The 18,044-nt window shown below is 41.5% G+C and overlaps 1 protein-coding gene across 1 annotated transcript in view; it reads left to right on the top strand.

The window, feature by feature from the left end:
• CAMTA2 (calmodulin binding transcription activator 2) overlaps positions 1 to 18,044 on the top strand; it is a 177,413-nt gene that overhangs the window by 19,232 nt on the left and 140,137 nt on the right. Inside the window, 1 exon segment of the mRNA XM_030187287.1 lies at positions 6,996 to 7,099. Coding sequence (XP_030043147.1) covers positions 6,996 to 7,099 — 104 coding nt within the window.

Here is an 18,044-nt window from a genome sequence, read left to right as displayed (position 1 = left end):
AAGGTTGAGTGGGTTTTTGCAAAAGTTTGTGTATAGTGTTTTGCAGTGGAGAGGTTGTGTGTTGGCCTTACTGAGGTAGCACCAAAACATCAGAAAGGGTGTAGAGCCTAAATCAATGACACACTACCTCTTGAAGGATCTACCTATAGAGCTTATACATTTCTAAGGTCTACACTGGCATGGAATGGGGGTGGGGAAATACAGTGGGGGAAATAAGTATTTGATCCCTTGCTGATTTTGTAAGTTTGCCCACTGACAAAGACATGAGCAGCCCATAATTGAAGGGTAGGTTATTGGTAACAGTGAGAGATAGCACATCACAAATTAAATCCGGAAAATCACATTGTGGAAAGTATATGAATTTATTTGCATTCTGCAGAGGGAAATAAGTATTTAATCCCTCTGGCAAACAAGACCTAATACTTGGTGGCAAAACCCTTGTTGGCAAGCACAGCGGTCAGACGTCTTCTGTAGTTGATGATGAGGTTTGCACACATGTCAGGAGGAATTTTGGTCCACTCCTCTTTGCAGATCATCTCTAAATCATTAAGAGTTCTGGGCTGTCGCTTGGCAACTCGCAGCTTCAGCTCCCTCCATAAGTTTTCAATGGGATTAAGGTCTGGTGACTGGCTAGGCCACTCCATGACCCTAATGTGCTTTTTCCTGAGCCACTCCTTTGTTGCCTTGGCTGTATGTTTTGGGTCATTTTCGTGCTGGAAGACCCAGCCACGACCCATTTTTAAGGCCCTGGCGGAGGGAAGGAGGTTGTCACTCAGAATTGTACGGTACATGGCCCCATCCATTCTCCCATTGATGCGGTGAAGTAGTCCTGTGCCCTTAGCAGAGAAACACCCCCAAAACATAACATTTCCACCTCCATGCTTGACAGTGGGGACGGTGTTCTTTGGGTCATAGGCAGCATTTCTCTTCCTCCAAACACGGCGAGTTGAGTTCATGCCAAAGAGCTCAATTTTTGTCTCATCTGACCACAGCACCTTCTCCCAATCACTCTCGGCATCATCCAGGTGTTCACTGGCAAACTTCAGACGGGCCGTCACATGTGCCTTCCGGAGCAGGGGGACCTTGCGGGCACTGCAGGATTGCAATCCGTTATGTCGTAATGTGTTACCAATGGTTTTCGTGGTGACAGTGGTCCCAGCTGCCTTGAGATCATTGACAAGTTCCCCCCTTGTAGTTGTAGGCTGATTTCTAACCTTCCTCATGATCAAGGATACCCCACGAGGTGAGATTTTGCGTGGAGCCCCAGATCTTTGTCGATTGACAGTCATTTTGTACTTCTTCCATTTTCTTACTATGGCACCAACAGTTGTCTCCTTCTCGCCCAGCGTCTTACTGATGGTTTTGTAGCCCATTCCAGCCTTGTGCAGGTGTATGATCTTGTCCCTGACATCCTTAGACAGCTCCTTGCTCTTGGCCATTTTGTAGAGGTTAGAGTCTGACTGATTCACTGAGTCTGTGGACAGGTGTCTTTCATACAGGTGACCATTGCCGACAGCTGTCTGTCATGCAGGTAACGAGTTGATTTGGAGCATCTACCTGGTCTGTAGGGGCCAGATCTCTTACTGGTTGGTGGGGGATCAAATACTTATTTCCCTCTGCAGAATGCAAATAAATTCATATACTTTCCACAATGTGATTTTCCGGATTTAATTTGTGATGTGCTATCTCTCACTGTTACCAATAACCTACCCTTCAATTATGGGCTGCTCATGTCTTTGTCAGTGGGCAAACTTACAAAATCAGCAAGGGATCAAATACTTATTTCCCCCACTGTACTACTGGAGAGGAAGAGAGGGTTCTGGATAAGGAAGAAGGAAGGGAGAAAGAGCTGCCTTTTTTGAGAATAACCATAATGAATATGTATGAGATATCTCCCCCAAATAAAACAGTCAAACTACGTCCATGTGGAAGACATACCTGGGAATTTATAAGACAGTATATATTCCTATAACAATTGGATTGCAGCCAAACCAGCTATAATGTAGAAGATTAAGAACATGTTGATCAATTGTATATTTAAAACCATAAAATAATAACACATATAGAATTATATGCAAAAAAACTGTAAAAGTATATATAAAAAATATATGAGAGGATTGATTGGTTGTTATATATGTCATTTAAATTACAATCTCAAACATATAAACGGCGAGTGACCATACTCACTCGCAAATGCGCAGTAGAGACTTCCCTCTCTGCCCCGCCCCCGCTTCAATACGTGATGATGGGGGCGGGACAGAGAGGGAAGTCTCTACTGGCATGCTGCAGACGTCGGAACCGCTCCCCCTCCCCCGGAGTCGCCGCCGCCCCTCCATCTGGCCCGAGCACTGTGAACTTACATCAGCACGCAGCAGCAGGCACATCAGCAAAGCTGCCGTCGGGCTTCCTTCTCTGCCTTTGTCCCGCCCTCGCCGACGTTACGTCATACGAGGGTGGGACACAGGCAGAGAAGGAAGCCCGCCCCGACGGCAGCTTTGCTGATGTAAGTTTACAGTGCTGCTCGGGCCGGGTGGAGGGGCGGCGGCGGCAGCGACTCCGGGGGGGGGGGCTTGGAACCCCCCCCCATTCCAAAAGTAGCCCGTTTTCACGGGCTCAACGGCTAGTCTGTACATAAAAATTGACAGAAAATCAGAAGACAAGCTGCGACTAAAGTAAAATGTCTGAATTGCACACGTATAATAAATATTATCTAGTGGATGTGATTATATTGGCCCTTTGACAAAAATGACTATATATCTGTGACTTGTTAACAAAGCTTGAATGTTACTGTTTTCTTTTCCTTTATTTTTGTATTCTGAAGGAGAATTGTTCTATACGACTTTGTAATTTTTGAAGCATTAATAAAAAATTACAAATTAAAAAAAAAAAAAAGACTATATATCTGTGCCTAATTGTATGTCTGTCAACCTTTCTGGAGATGAGGGCCATTCATTTAGTGCTTCTGCAATTTCTCTCCTTGTTGGAAGGGAAGGTAGATATCAGCAAAGTTTCAAATGACACGATTAACTTTGTGGCCAAAATTCCGATATCGTCGATCCTATTGGCCAAACTATTGCCTGGTTGTTATGTTGCCTGCATTTATGACAATAAGTGGTGGGTAGGCAACGTTGTAGAAATTTCCATCGAACAAAATGATGCATTGGTAACATTTATGCATCCACCAGGCCCGGCTCATTCATTTTATTGGCCTGAAAGAAAAGATGTTTGTTGGGTTCCAGCACAACATCTTATTTGTGTGCTTCCAGCGCCATCAGTTACATCGTCAGGCCGCCAGTATCAATTTCCAGAAGGGACACTAAGAAAGTGGCTCGTAAATTCAAAAATAAATAAGCAATCGTTGGAATTTGGCAGTTCATACAACATTACGGACTTCGGCTTGGAAACCATTTAAGATATCCACTTTAGGCTTAGGAACCTAGGATAAGCTGCCCAATCGTCGGCTTGGGAACCGGACAGATACCCACACAAGGCTTTGGAACCTTGATGAAGAAACCAAACTAGAGGCTTGGGATCCTCATCCAAGAAACCCACCTGTGGCTGGTACAGCACAGCTATCGGGCTTGACCCCTATGGCGATGGGGTTACTGGTTCAAGTTCCTGAACTGGTAGTGACAATGTCACCATGGACCAATGCAATTTAGGTACTAATAATGTCTGTATAAAACAAAATAATAGAATGCATGTAATGTTGCGATAGCAACGTCCTCAACTTTGTCCCTATTTCTAGGGCCTTATTTGCCAGCGATGAAAAACCAACCCTACTTTAAGGGGTTTGAAAAATGCTCTTTCTAATGAAAATGATTAAAAAGAGTTTCCAGAAGGTCTTTTTTTGTAAAAGTGGGCTAAAAATACCCTATTTTTGGCGTTTTTGCAAAAATCATCAACTTTACACTCAATTTGTGAACTAATGGAAAATATTAGGAGAATGAAATTTTATATTCGAAAACCTTGTGTTGATAAGTTGTGTGCAAAGTTTCACGTTTATCACACCTTAATTCCAGAGATATAAAAAGCCAAACTTTACAATTTTTTGTGCCACTAATTTTTCGGACCAAGTTTGCTCCAAGTTTTGTTCATGGAAATCGCTCATGAAGATTTTTTTATTGTTTTGTTTCTCTCAACAAAATATTGCCGGAGATTCAGTGTCTAAAGTTGCGAAATCTTGGAGTCATACCATAGAAGGCTGCAGTATGGAGTCAAACAGATTACTATATTTCAGCAGGTATTGATTGCATCGACGAACATAAAACCGACATGTATGAATGTTCACAGAAAATTTCATCGAAATCCGTGATGGTCGCGCAGGGACCACCAGGCCACTTGACATGGAATGACTATGCATCTCTTGACCATCTTAGTAGTTCATATTGCAGAGATGGAGATCGTGTAAGTGGATTTTCTCAGCAGGAATTTTCTAAATCCTAAAAAGCAGAAACTCAGTCCTCTGGCCTTCCAGCTGCTAGTGGAGCCTGCTTTGCCATGACTTTTTGGTATTGTAACAGAATGCAAAATATTACCTATTCTACAGCTGCAGAAAGAAGTTTCTCAGTCAGATTGATACTGCAGTGCAGCCCTAGCCACAAGAGCTGCTACGTATTATGGCCCCTCATTGGCTGAGTCTTCCGTAGAGAAGCCAAACATTTATTTCTTATGATCCTTGTAGCCCCAGACTGGCCACATTGCCCCTGGAACACAGATCTGATCTGCCCTCTGGTGGGATCTCCACTGCCTCTTCTTTGGGGACAAGGGCCACTGAGGCAAATGCCAATGGTCATGGAGGACCTGGATCCCTTCTGGCTTACTGTATGGCCCTTGAGAAGCATTGCTTGAAAAACAAAGGTTAGTGAGGAGGAAGAGATGTCATTGATGTGGATGGCTGTGCTTGAGTGAAGCTCCATTGGGGCTGCACTAAATCTGTGCTCTAAAACCTTCCAACAGCACCCACGTTTACTGTAAAGTGACCAATCTCCCTCTAAGAGGTTCAGTGACCATGAGATAGAGCTTTCTAACTTATAAGTCCATCAGAGGCAAATCTGGCTCAGGGTCACAGAAGGCATCCAGTCCATGTAAAGACCTAAAGATGGTGACACCGACAGAATCATTCAGCATGGAATGCCTAACGGATGCAGATGGCGATTGCATGAGTGGGGAACCCCCTACCTCCTTGAGTGCGGATTTATTTGGTGCTGCTTATGGAGCTCAGATTGGAGGTACAATCTGTCCAATATTAAATGAGCAGTAGCTGAAATTAAACAGGATCTGGTAGAGATATCGAGGTGGCAGGATGAATTGGAAACCAGATGGACGTAGTGGAGGAAGAGCTTGATGATACACAGCAAAAGAAGGATAATTTAGACACAGGAGAGATGGGAGAACTCAAGGAACTTGAGAACCGCATGTGTAGATGCAGTTTGAGCATAAGAGATGTACCGGAAAAGGAGGCAGCAACATTTCGGGATCCACTGTTGGTGGCCCGAAAAATATAACAAAGTTTAATGAGTCAGGCACATTTTGCTGGGGAATCGCTCCCTCAAGTCCTTATTGAGTGAGTACACCAGGCATTGCAGTGTCCTGTGGATAATAAACCAAAGTGAAAGAGGACATTTTTACTTCTGCCAGTAAAGTGATGTGGTAGCCATGTTAGTCCACTTTTAAAGGCAATAAATAAAAACAAAACATAGAAAAGGAAATAAGATGATACCTAACTTAATACATTTTAGATTAGCTTTCGAAGGTGACCCTTCAGATCAGAAATGAGCAAATGTTGAAAAATATCAGAATATATATATACAAGTGAAACAGTCTCACAGGAAGAGGGTGGGGTAGATTAGGTGAGAGACTGGTTGGCATCTTGATGTTTAATATGATGTGTAGATGTAAATTGATTCTGATCTTTAGCCTCTGCCTTGTTTCTCTTTTTTTGCATTGAATGATATGTACCACATTTGAAAGAAGAATGTGAAGGATCCCCTCATGCTGAATGTTTTTCCCGTGTGAGTGACTGTGGGATCCTGTGAAATGTTTTGGTACGGTTTGCAGCTTGTTATATTGCAGGGACGTCTGCTATTCTCTTCTTTTTGAGCTTGTGTTAGGAGCTTGCTTTTCACTAATTTGTATTTCAAATGAGGTGTCTGTCAGAAGGCCAGCACTGTTGGCGCTGAGAATATCTCTTTCAGTAATTCATTCTGCAGTAGTGGCTGTAGATCTTTTATGATTATTCTTAATTTTTCCAGCTCTGGATTGTATGTTTTTTTTTCTTTGTACTGCAATTGATTTTTTTCTGGGTATTTTAAGGAGAGAGAGATTCCTATTACTACAGGTGTGCTGCAAGGGTCCACTCTCTCAGCTATTCTGTCTATTTGGTCCCGATCTATATGAATCGAAAGGCAATATTAGAATAGGGGAAAAGTGATCTTCGTGTAGTTGTACATAAGGCTCATGGTGTCAGATCCCAGGCCTAGTTCCAGTTCAGCTGGGAGCTCAGAGAAACAGGAGGCACACTGTAAAAACAACCTCATGCCTGTGATAACACCAACACTAAAAGGCTTGAATATAAAATGAATAGCTGAAGAGTATTACTCAGCAAAGAAAACGTATATATATCAGGTATCCATCTTATTTTGGCCCCCTTCTCTTTCCAACAATCTGTGCAAAAATAAGACAAATGGGAAGTGGAAAGGATCTTGGGATAAAAATGAAAGAGATTGAAGTAAAGCAGCAAAAGGAGAGGTGACTGGTTTCAGATATGTTTTTGTCTTTGCAGCTGCAAAGCCTTGGGCAGCTTCTTTATGCCACCTCTTTTGATCATGTTTTTCAATTCACTTTTTATTTTTAACATTTTTTTTCCAGTTTCTTAACTTTTTGGCCCCTTATGGAGAATTAGAGGTGTGCATAATTTAAATATATTTATTCTGGTGGGGTAAATCTTGCACTGGCCTGTAGAAGGTGACTAATTGCTTTCATGCCTTTTGCAGAAAACAAACCCCAGCTGAAGTTCTTCCTGCCCAAGGAACTGCTGGAGTGTGTGCCCCGCTGTGGGCTCCTGCCCAAGGAGCGACTGCGCTGGAACACCAATGAGGTATGGCCACCAACCCCTTACTCCCCTGCCCCTGTTCACCTTCCTGCACTCTGAGGGTCTAATCTTGGAGGCCTCCCCCCCACCTTCCTTACACATTCACCTGCATCAGAATCACTTAATATGTCCCTGCGCTCTTACTGTACTTTAAAGTTCATGAGGAAGAAGGGCCCATGAGTAGTATTTACAGAACATGAGAAAGTCTGATACTAATGATTACTAATCCCTGGCTCTGCCAGTGACTCCCAGGAGTAGTGTATCCAAATAGGTTAGTTTTGCATATACCATGACAAGAATGGGCGTCCTAAGCCTCTGTATGTTTGGTAAGATCTTCATCTTTCAAATTCACTGCTAGTGTTTGTTTAATACTGGCATTGTGCCAAACAGAACTTTATCTTGGAATTCATGTGGTGCAATCTATCTATCTATCTATCTATCTTATGCAGCTCGCTGTGTGACATTGGGGGAATCATCTTTAGTTCCCTTTAGCTTAGTTCTTATCCACAATTCTGTCACTGATTTTTTTTGTTTGTTAAATAATCCAATGCAGTGGGTGCCCAATGTCCATATAGACCATACATACACTCGGACATACACTTCCTGCCACAAGGTTCTGTGATAAGGGTGAGTGGGAATATCTGAAATTTAATGACCAAGGAAATCCTATCATGAATACTTTTGGGGATGTGAAGGAAGTGGTCACAAGGTATTCTAGGTGAAAAACAGAGGGGTGGAGTCAGTCTACGTACTGGGTTGTGGAGCACAAGTCTGACAAGAAAATATTTGGGAAGATGTTGGAAATTAAAACAAAAATAAGCGCATTGGAGATAAAGAATAGAATATCTGGTGTGCCTCACTAAAACGTAGTTCTTTGAACATGGAAATATGACCAGAAAATTATTGCTGTGGCAGCTGAAGAATCAGGGATGCCCCAGACTGGTGAAAGAAGTAGAAGCTAACAAGACCACAGCCTCAGCCTTTAAGAGCTTCTGTGAAAAGTTTTATATAGCTCAGAGTGCTCACGCAGAGCAGAGGATGTTAACTGGATTTTTGTCACAAACCAGCTTGCCCAAATTGGTTGATAGGTGGAAGAATTGGCTTTGCTGACCCATTAGTTCTGCTGAAGTAGAGTTTGCATTCAGATCCCTACCTAAGGGCAATATTGTGGGGGAGGATGGGTTCCCAGCAGAGTATTATAGAATACTAAGCTCATTACTTGCTGGATGCTTCCAGGAGTTGCTAGAAGGCCAAGTGCTGTCGCAATCAATAGGGCAAATGACATCGTTTTGCATAAAGATGATAAACCTGAGGGGAAGTGAGGTAGTTATAATCCAGTAGCCCTTCTAAAATGGGACATGAAAATATTTGCTAAAGTTCCTGCAGGTAGATTGGAAGGGATTATGCCTCCCACCCCCCCCCCCCCCAAGGTCAAACATGTCTTATAAAAGGATGACAAATGGGGGATAACATCTGTAGAACTATCAAGTGGTATTTCCCTAGATCAGCATTAATTGACCGGTGTGTCTCAGCACATTAGTGTGTTGCAAGCACCCAGTTGGTGTGTCATAGTGCTGGCCAGTTGAATGGAATGGAAGAAGACAGATGGAAATTGGAGAAAGGACAACTTGACTGCACACACTGGAAAGAGCAGAAGAGAGGAAAGCAGAAAAAAGAAACCAGGACCGACATGCTTTGGCAAAAAATAAACACAGACTCCCTTCCGATATACAGCCGCTGGCGGGCAGCACTTTGACTGCCTGCCCACTACCAGTGTTCTACCTGGATATTCAGTGCCAGGCTATTTCCAGCAACTGGCATTGAATATCCAGTTCTCGCAGTGCCAAATAACGCATGACCACTTAAGTCAATATTCAGACTTAACCGGCCATGGCTTAACGGGTAAAGATAAGACTGCTATTTATGTGGTCTTATTTGCCCATTAAGCCTGGCCAGTTAAATTCCAAATATTGGGATCGGCCATGCCCCTGGAATGCCCCAAAATTGCTGGCTTTATTTTCAGCGTTAAGTGGGCATTTTCAGCGGCTATACCGGCTAAATGCTTCTGAAAATGATTGGTTATCTGGCCGCTGACTGGTTAACTTGCGCCGAGTATTGGCCAGCAGATGACTAGACAGCAAAGGTAGAAAAAAAAGCGTTGTATTTTGAATTTAAGTGGAATACGTTAGCTTTGGGAAATGTGTATCATGGATGTCTTTGTAATTTGCATTTCTGTTTTTATTTCTCCTATGTTGTGGTACAAGCCAAGTTTGACTTATTGAGATTCCCAGTTCAAGTTTTGCCTTCATTTTTCTATTTCATAAGTACATAAGTACATAAGTAATGCCATACTGGGAAAAGACCAAGGGTCCATCGAGCCCATCATCTTGTCCACGACAGCGGCCAATCCAGGCCAAGGGCACCTGGCAAGCTTCCCAAACATACAAACATTCTGTACATGTTATTCTTGGGATTTTGGATTTTTCCAAGTCCGTTTAGTAGCGGTTTATGGACTTGTCCTTTAGGAAACCGTCCAACCCCTTTTTAAACTCTGCTAAGCTAACTGCCTTCACCACATTTTCTGACAATGAATTCCAGAGTTTAATTACATGTTGGGTGAAGAAAAATTTTCTCCAGTTTGTTTTAAATTTACTACACTGTAGTTTAATTGCATGCCCCCTAGTCCTAGTATTTTTGGAAAGCGTGAACAGACGCTTCACATCCACCTGTTCCACTCCACTCATTATTTATATACCTCTATCATGTCTCCCCTCAGCCATCTCTTCTCCAAGCTGAATAGCCCTAGCCTCCTTAGTCTTTCTTCATAGGGAAGTCGTCCCATCCCCGCTATCATTTTAGTCGCCCTTCGCTGCACCTTTTCCAATTCTACTATATCTTTCTTGAGATGCGGCGACCAGAATTGAACACAATACTCAAGGTGCGGTCGCACCATGGAGTGATACAACGGCATTATAACATCCTCACACCTGTTTTCCATACCTTTCCTAATAATACCCAACATTCTATTTGCTTTCCTAGCCGCAGCTAGTGATTAGTGATTCCTGTTCTGTATTTGGTGAAGGTCTTTCTGTGTTTTACTGTGATTGAGGTGTAGTATTCTGTTTCCATGTTCTGTTCTACCAGTAGTAGGTGTATTGGTGTTCAAGGGCCCATGTATTTGTAGTACTGCCTACTCATAGGTGTAGGGTTCAAGTTATTTGAATGGTAGGAATTGGTGCAATTGTTTTATGGTAGGTTTGGTATATGCATGTTAGGATTTTCTTAGATTTTATACTTTAACAATGTGGAGAGATTTATATTGTTATTAATCAGATAGGGGTTTTGTGGAGCAGAGCATGTTAATATTTAACTGAAAAAAATTGCTATACTGTGTCAGACCAAATGGCCGTGCATATCATGTATATGGTGTGTCACATATGTGAGCATTGTCTGTCAGGTACATCCAGACTGAAAAAAGGTTGAGAACCACTGCCCTAGATGCTGAAAGGTGTTGGACAGAGTGGAATAGGGATTCTTGTTTGCTGGGCTAGCAGATTTTAATTTAGGAAATAATTTTTTTAAGTGGATGCAAAATCTACCAGCGCAGTGCCAGTGAAGGCATTCAGTCATAGGAATTCCATTGCATAGAGGTACAAAACAGGGATACCTGCTTCTATCTCGGCTTTTGAGCTGTTGGCCTCTCGTCAGGGAAAACCCATTGATCCAACCCATTATGATGGGTGGAAAGGTGCACAAGGTGCTATTTTTATATATGTTTGTACTCCACTTAGTTTTTAGGTAGAATAGAAAATTTTTAAATGAATGACACTTTAAATTACATAAAGGGTCCATCAAGCTCTTTGATTCCCCTCCTCTCCTTTGTTAGAAGTGCTCAGTAGATTGTCTGGATTTTCTGGTTTCAAGATCAGTATAGAAAAAATGGAGGCACTTCTGTTTGACCTGTAGACACAAGATTATCCTGAAAATTTCCCATTTAGAACGTCTGTGGTACTGGGGTATATTTATATCAGCCCAGTTGCAGGAGCTGTTTCAGCTAAACTGTGTTAGAGTCACAAAGTCAAAGAGAAATTAAAAAGGTAGAAAAATTTAATCATGAGTTGGGTGGGTGGCATTGCAGCGTTCAAAATAATGGTGCTTCTGTCACCTTCACATCCGTATAGACCTAAGAAAAGTTTCTAAACGTGGAACAAAATGATGATGCAGTTTATATGAGCAGGGAAGCTAGGTTTAGTAGAGGAAAGCTGACACGGGAGAAGAGGAATGAGGTATAGGATGCTCAGTTTGGGTTTGTACTGCAACTCTTAATCGGCACTGTAGTAGACTTAGGGAGGCCCATTGGATCAGAAACTGAATGAAATATACTTCACCCATTATCAGTGTTTGAAGTGTTAGACTCTCGCATCCTTTTCTTCCCCTTCTACTGAAAGCTGGAAAGTTGTAAGGAAGAAGGTTGATCATGAGCAACATTCCGTACAAGTATGATCAAGGATTTCACCCTCTTGTCTTCCCTGAGAGAATTATTGGGAATATTAGGGTGGGGATTAGGAGATTCAGAGAGTTAAATAGTTCACATTCTCCTGGTGTCTGTTGGATTTGGAGAAATTGTTGAATTTTAGAATCCCCCCATTTTTTTTCTTCAGTATTTTCAACTCTGATTCTTTTTGCTGAGCGCAGATCCACGAGAGATCTAAAAGGGGTGCTGTTCAAAAGCGGACAGCTCGAAGAAATTGCTCTCAAGGCCATATAAAATGTTTTTTTCAAAGTTTAGATATAGTAATCCTAAGACATAAAGCACAGTGGGTGAATGAATATAAAGAACAAAATTACAGAGCATATTCAAAAGCATGGATTAATGAGACAAAGCCAACATGGATTTGCTGAAGGGAAATCTTGGCTCACCAGTCTATTATGTTTCTTTGAAGGGGTGAACAAACGTGGATAAAGGTGAGCCGGTCGATATTGTGTATCTGGATTTTCAAAAGGCATTTGACAAAGTACCTCATGAAAGCCTCCAGAGGATATTGGAGAGTCATGGGATAGGAGGTAGTGTTCCATTGTGGATTACAAACTGGTTAAAAGACAGAAAACAGAGAGTAGGGTTAAATGGTTAGTTTTCTCAATGGAGAAGGGCAGAAAGTGGGGTTCCCCATGGATCTGTGCTGGGATCGCTGCTTTTTAACATATTTATAAATGATCTAGAGATGGGAGTGAGGTAATTAAATTTGCTGATGACACAGAGTTATTTAAGTTGTTAAATCACAAGAGGATTGTGAAAAATTACAAGAGGACCTTACAAGATTGGGAGACTGGGCATCCAAATGGCAAATGACATTTAAAGTGAGCAAGTGCAGAGTGATGCATGTGGGAAAGAGGAACCCAAACTATAGCCACATTAGGAGTCACCAACCAGGAAGGGATCTAGGCATCATCGTTGATGATATGTTGAAATTCTTTGCTCAGTTGGTGGCAGCTAAGAAAGCAACTAGAATGTTAGGTATCCAAGCTGCATTGGACTCTGATACAAATCAACCTATGCATCCAATTTCTCCTACTTAGGTACACAAATGTGGAATGCACTACCAAAGAGTGTGAAAACGATCCATGACCATCTAAACTTCAGGCAATCATTAAAGACCTATCTGTTTTGCAAGGTCTACCCTACTGACCCAACTTAAATGTCTCAACTCTGCAATGCATCAAAACCTTACATCATATTGGATATTATATATTCCTTATTTCCTTGACCCTTATCGTACTTGTATACCCTAACCTTACCTGACCCTTATTTTATACTGTATTTGTTTAACATCTACCGGACTTGGCGATCGCCTTTATGGTATTATGTAAGCCACATTCAGCCTGCTAATGGGTGGGAAAATGTGAGATACAAATGTTACAAATAAATAAATTAGGAAAGGAATGGAAAATAAAAATGAAGATGATATAATGCCTTTGTATCGTTCCATGGTGTGACCTGAACTATAGCTATCTAATGCAAAGTTCCACATTAGGAGTCGCCGACCAGTAAATGGATCTAGATATCATCATTTGAAATGCTCTGCTCAGTGTGCGACGGTGGCTAAGAAAGCAAATAGAATGTTAGGTATTATTATGAAAGGAATGGAAACAAAAATTAGGATGTTATAATGCCTTCCTATCACTCCATGGTGTGACCACACCTCGAATATTGTGTGCAATTCTGGTCACCGCATCTCAAAAAAAAAATGGTGGAATTAGAAAAGGTACAGAGAAGGACGACAAATATGATAAAGGGGATGGGACGACCTTCCTATGAGGAAAGGGTAAAGCTACTAGAGATAGAGGTCTATAAAATAATGAGTGGAATGGAATGGGTAGACATGAATCGATTGTTTACTCTTTCCAAAAATACTAGGACTAGGGGGCACACAATGAAGCTACAAAGTAGTAAATTTAAAACAAATCAAAGAAAATATTTCTTCACTCAATGTGTAATTAAACTCTGGAATTCGTTGCCAGAGAATGTATTAAAAACTGTTAGCTTAGAGGGGTTTAAAAAAGATTTGGACAGCTTCCTAAAAGAAAAGTTCATAAGCCATTGTTAAAATAGACTTGGGAAAAATCCACTGCTTACTTCTAGAATAAATTGTATTGTACTGTTTTGGGTTCTTGCCAGTTATTTGTGACCTGGATTGGCCACTTTTGGAAACAGGATGCTTGCTTGATGGACCTTTGGTCTGTTCCAGTATGGCAATACTTATGTACTTATGAATTGTGTACAAACTCAGATGTAGATTGGAGAAAAAAATGTACCTAAGTGCTCTTTATAGGCAGCTACAATAGACCATCATATTTGGATTTGATATACTCTAGTGAGGCTCTAAACTGGATTCACAAAGAAGCACATATGTGTTGGAGAGGGTATTTAGAGGGGGCCACGAATAAGCACATGTGATGGAATTGTGAGCATATTAAGGGCTTCTGGGAGGCGGTTTTGGAGGCTGGAGTCAAATAGAAAGATGCATGGGATTCAGGTGGGAGAAAAGTTGTGACTATTTTTGGTTTGTTTTTTTTTGTTACATTTGTACCCCACGCTTTCCCACTCATGGCAGGCTCAATGCGGCTTACATGGGGCAAATGGAGGGTTAAGTGACTTGCCCAGAGTCACAAGGAGCTGCCTGTGCCTGAAGTGGGAATCGAACTCAGTTCCTCAGTTCCCCAGGACCAAGTCCACCAGCCTAACCACTAGGCCACTCCTCCACTCCACTTGGGGATAGTGGTGGCTGATCAAGATACAGAGGCCAAGCAGCAGAAACTCGGCTCCTTACTCATGATCATAGAGAATTTATAATTAAAATGAGGGGATGAGGAAATGGTTTGGGGGATTAGATTAAATATAGAAGGTTCATAAAGCAGTTGAGAATGTTAGGTATTGCTCTAATGCAGGGGTTCTCAACACACCTAGCCAGTCAGGTTTCAGGATACCCACAATGAATATGCATGACATACATTTGTACAGAATGGAGGTTGTGTATGCAAATTTATCTCATGCATATTTATTGTGGTTTATCCCCAAAACGTTATTGGCTAGGTGTCCTGAGGACTGAATTGAGAACTCCTGCTCTAAAGTGATTTGGGTTGATTATATATGATCTTGATACTGGATGATGAGAGATTTACAGTTTGTAAAGTCAATTAAGTTGTAATGTGTTTACTACTGTTAAAGTGCATTGGACACTCGGTTATTAATGAAACATCAGGTGATTATTGTGTAAGAGGATATTTTTAAAATTACATTGTGATGGTGATTAGATCTGTTTTATCCCCTGATCATTTTCAAATGATTTTGCAAGCAATCATTTTGTCCTAGTTCGACTATTGTAATGCTTTGTATGTTGGTTTACATTCTAAGTTATCTAGTAAGTTACAACTTTTGCGGAATGTTGCACAAAATTAATATTTAATTACTCAAGATTTGATCATGTAACTCCTCTCTTGAAAAGCTTGCACTGGCTGCCATTTCGTGCACATGTTGAATTTAAGGTTGCATGTACACTGTTTAAAATTTTACATGGTTATTCTGTTTTTCAAACTCATTTATTAATGTATACAGTTTTTTGTGGCACTTCTCACTTCTATTCTACTCTATTATTGGAATTTCCAACAGCAAAGAAAATACGTTACAAAAGAGTTTTAGATGGTTCTTTTGTATATCAATCTGGTAAAATTTGGACTTCACTTCCGGAGCAAGTTCGTACTCTTCCTGGTTATTTCTTGTTCGTAAAGCATTGAAAACTCATCTGTTTAACAAATACCTGAATATGTAACGTTGTTTTAGTATTTTGTTTTTGGTCTTTGTACTTCATCTTTTGTAACCTGCTTAGATTCTCTAATGATAGAAGCAGGATATAAATGCCAAGAATAGAATACAATGTCTAGTACTGACAGAGGCCATCAGGAACAGGCATCATCCAAGTCCCACTCAAAAAAGAGGAAGAATTGCAGTTATTTTGCTGTCTTAATGTTATACACTAACTTAGCTGGTTAGTGGACCTGAATATCATTGCTAACTGGCTAAGTTGTCGCACCGTTCTAATTCTGCCCTGGCCTGCTCATAATGTAGGAACCAGACGGTAACTAAACACAAAGTCCCATGAGAGAAATAGCAGCCACCAAATGTGGGGAAACGAAGGAAGGCTGGACAAACCTCAGGTTCAACAGAAAAAGTTTATTACTGTGATGTGTAAAAGGCAAGGCACAATAACACAAAATAAAAACTCTAGACTCAACACGGCAACCGTGAGCACAGATGTGCCTGCCCTCAGGAGTCTGGTAAAATGGGAGTAAAGATGAGATTGGTTAGTTGAGTGGAATGATGGAGTGTTCTTTAAAGGACCATGCATACATGAATGAAGCACTATTCAAAAACACTAGTATAATATAGCACCCAATACTCCCCCTTCAGGAGACAGTTCACATCTGGCAATGTTCCTGGAAGCCCCAAAATACTGGGTTAAAAAGCTTTAAAACTCTCAACTTCGCTAGGAAAGAGACTCGTCAGCGGGCGTTGCAGTGTGAAGACTGCTGTGAAATCAGGTAGTGCTGCTGAATCTCTTTCCTAGCGAAGTTGGGAGTTTAAAGCTTTTTATCCCAGTTTTTGGGGGCTTAGGGGATGGATAATACTGCTGAATGTTTGTGGTTGGCAAGCTCAATGGGGTTTAACTGGGCAGGAGCCTCTTTTTTTTGCCTGGTTGAACCCTTTTGAATATCGACCCCTTTATTTTATGTGCACAAGTGTGTTTCATTCACAGACGATAAATTATTAACAAAAGTCTCTAGCTCTGTTTCGATAGGGCCCCGCAGACTCGGGGTGCAGTAGCCTTGTCTTAAAGGTTAATCAGAACCAGGTCTGGAGGATTAGCAGTTCATGAGGATCCAAAGTAAAACTTAGCCTACCTGAATTAAGCTTTTGCTACCTATAGATTTGTTGTGAAGGCATCTGCTGAAGGGATGCACTTGTCTTCCCTGGGTCTCCCTAGCTTAGCTGTGCTTGAGAGTTTTTATCCTGCCTGGACCACACCCTCCCTGCTGTGCCCTCACTGAGCCATGCCCTCTGTTCTGTATTTTCAGATTTAATTTGGCACTGTGAGGGAGTGTTAAAGGGGACCAGCAACTTCATATACACTCCCTTACATAGCTATATACACAGGAAGTCTTTTCCTTATATCGCCAAGTATCTGTCACCCCCATATCTGTTAGCTGCTTTAACTGTCTTCACGCTGTATGTTGGCCCCCCTCTATCTCTTCCCAAAGTGTCTAATATAGGGTGTAGTTAAATTTTAAATCCCCCTCAAGTTTCACCACTTCATCCCCATAGCCCTCAGCTTCTGAGTGGAGGAGTAGCCTAGTGGTTAGTGCAGCGGACTCTGATCCTGGGGAACTGGGTTAGATTCCCACTGCAGCTCCTTGTGACTTTGGGCAAGTCACTTAACCCTCCATTGGCCCAGGTACAAATAAGTACCTGTATATAATATGTAAACCACTCTGAATGTAGTTGGAAAAACCACAGAAAGGTGGTATATAATTCCCTTTCCCCTTTCCTAACTTTTTATTTAAAAAAAGAACCCTACCCCACACTGAGAGCATGACATCATATACATCTACTAGAACTACTACTACTACTTATCATTTCTATAGTGCTACTAGACGTACTCAACGCTGTACACTTGAACATGAAGAGACAGTCCCTGCTCGACGGAGCTTACAATCTAATTAGGACAGACAAACAGGACAAATAAGGGATAAGGACAAAGGGGGTAACAAGAGTCCGGAATCCCAAAGAGTAGCAAGATTCTGAGTCCCAAAGAGTAACAAGATTCCGGAACCCAAATAATAGCAAGATTCCGGAATCCCAAAGACTACTACTACTACTACTTATCATTTCTAAAGCGCCACTAGACGTACACAGCGCTGTACACTTGAACATGAAGAGACAGTCCCTGCTCGACGGAGCTTACAATCTAATTAGGACAGACAAACAGGACAAATAGGAGATAACAGAATTGCTAAGGTGGGGATGATAAAATAAGGACTAGGGGGCACGTAATGAAGCTACAAAGTAACAAATTAAAACAAATCGGAGAAAATATTTCTTCACTCAATGTGTAATTAAACTCTGGAATTCGTTGCCAGAGAATGTAGTAAAGCAGTTAACTTAGTGGGGTATAAAAAAGGTTTGGATGGCTTCCTAAAGGAAAAGTCCATAGACCATTATTAAAATGGACTTGGGGAAAATCCACTGCTTAGTTTTAGGATAAGCAGCATAAAATGTATTGTACTGTTTTGTGATCTTGCCAGGTGACCTGGATTGGCCACTGTTAGAAACAGGATGTTGGACTTGATGGACCTTCGGTCTGTCCCAGTATGGCAATACTTAGGTACTAACTCGATG

Source organism: Microcaecilia unicolor, chromosome 14 (assembly GCF_901765095.1).
Source record: "Microcaecilia unicolor chromosome 14, aMicUni1.1, whole genome shotgun sequence".
NCBI lineage: Eukaryota > Metazoa > Chordata > Amphibia > Gymnophiona > Siphonopidae > Microcaecilia > Microcaecilia unicolor.
This window is presented reverse-complemented; position numbering and strand designations above follow the sequence as displayed.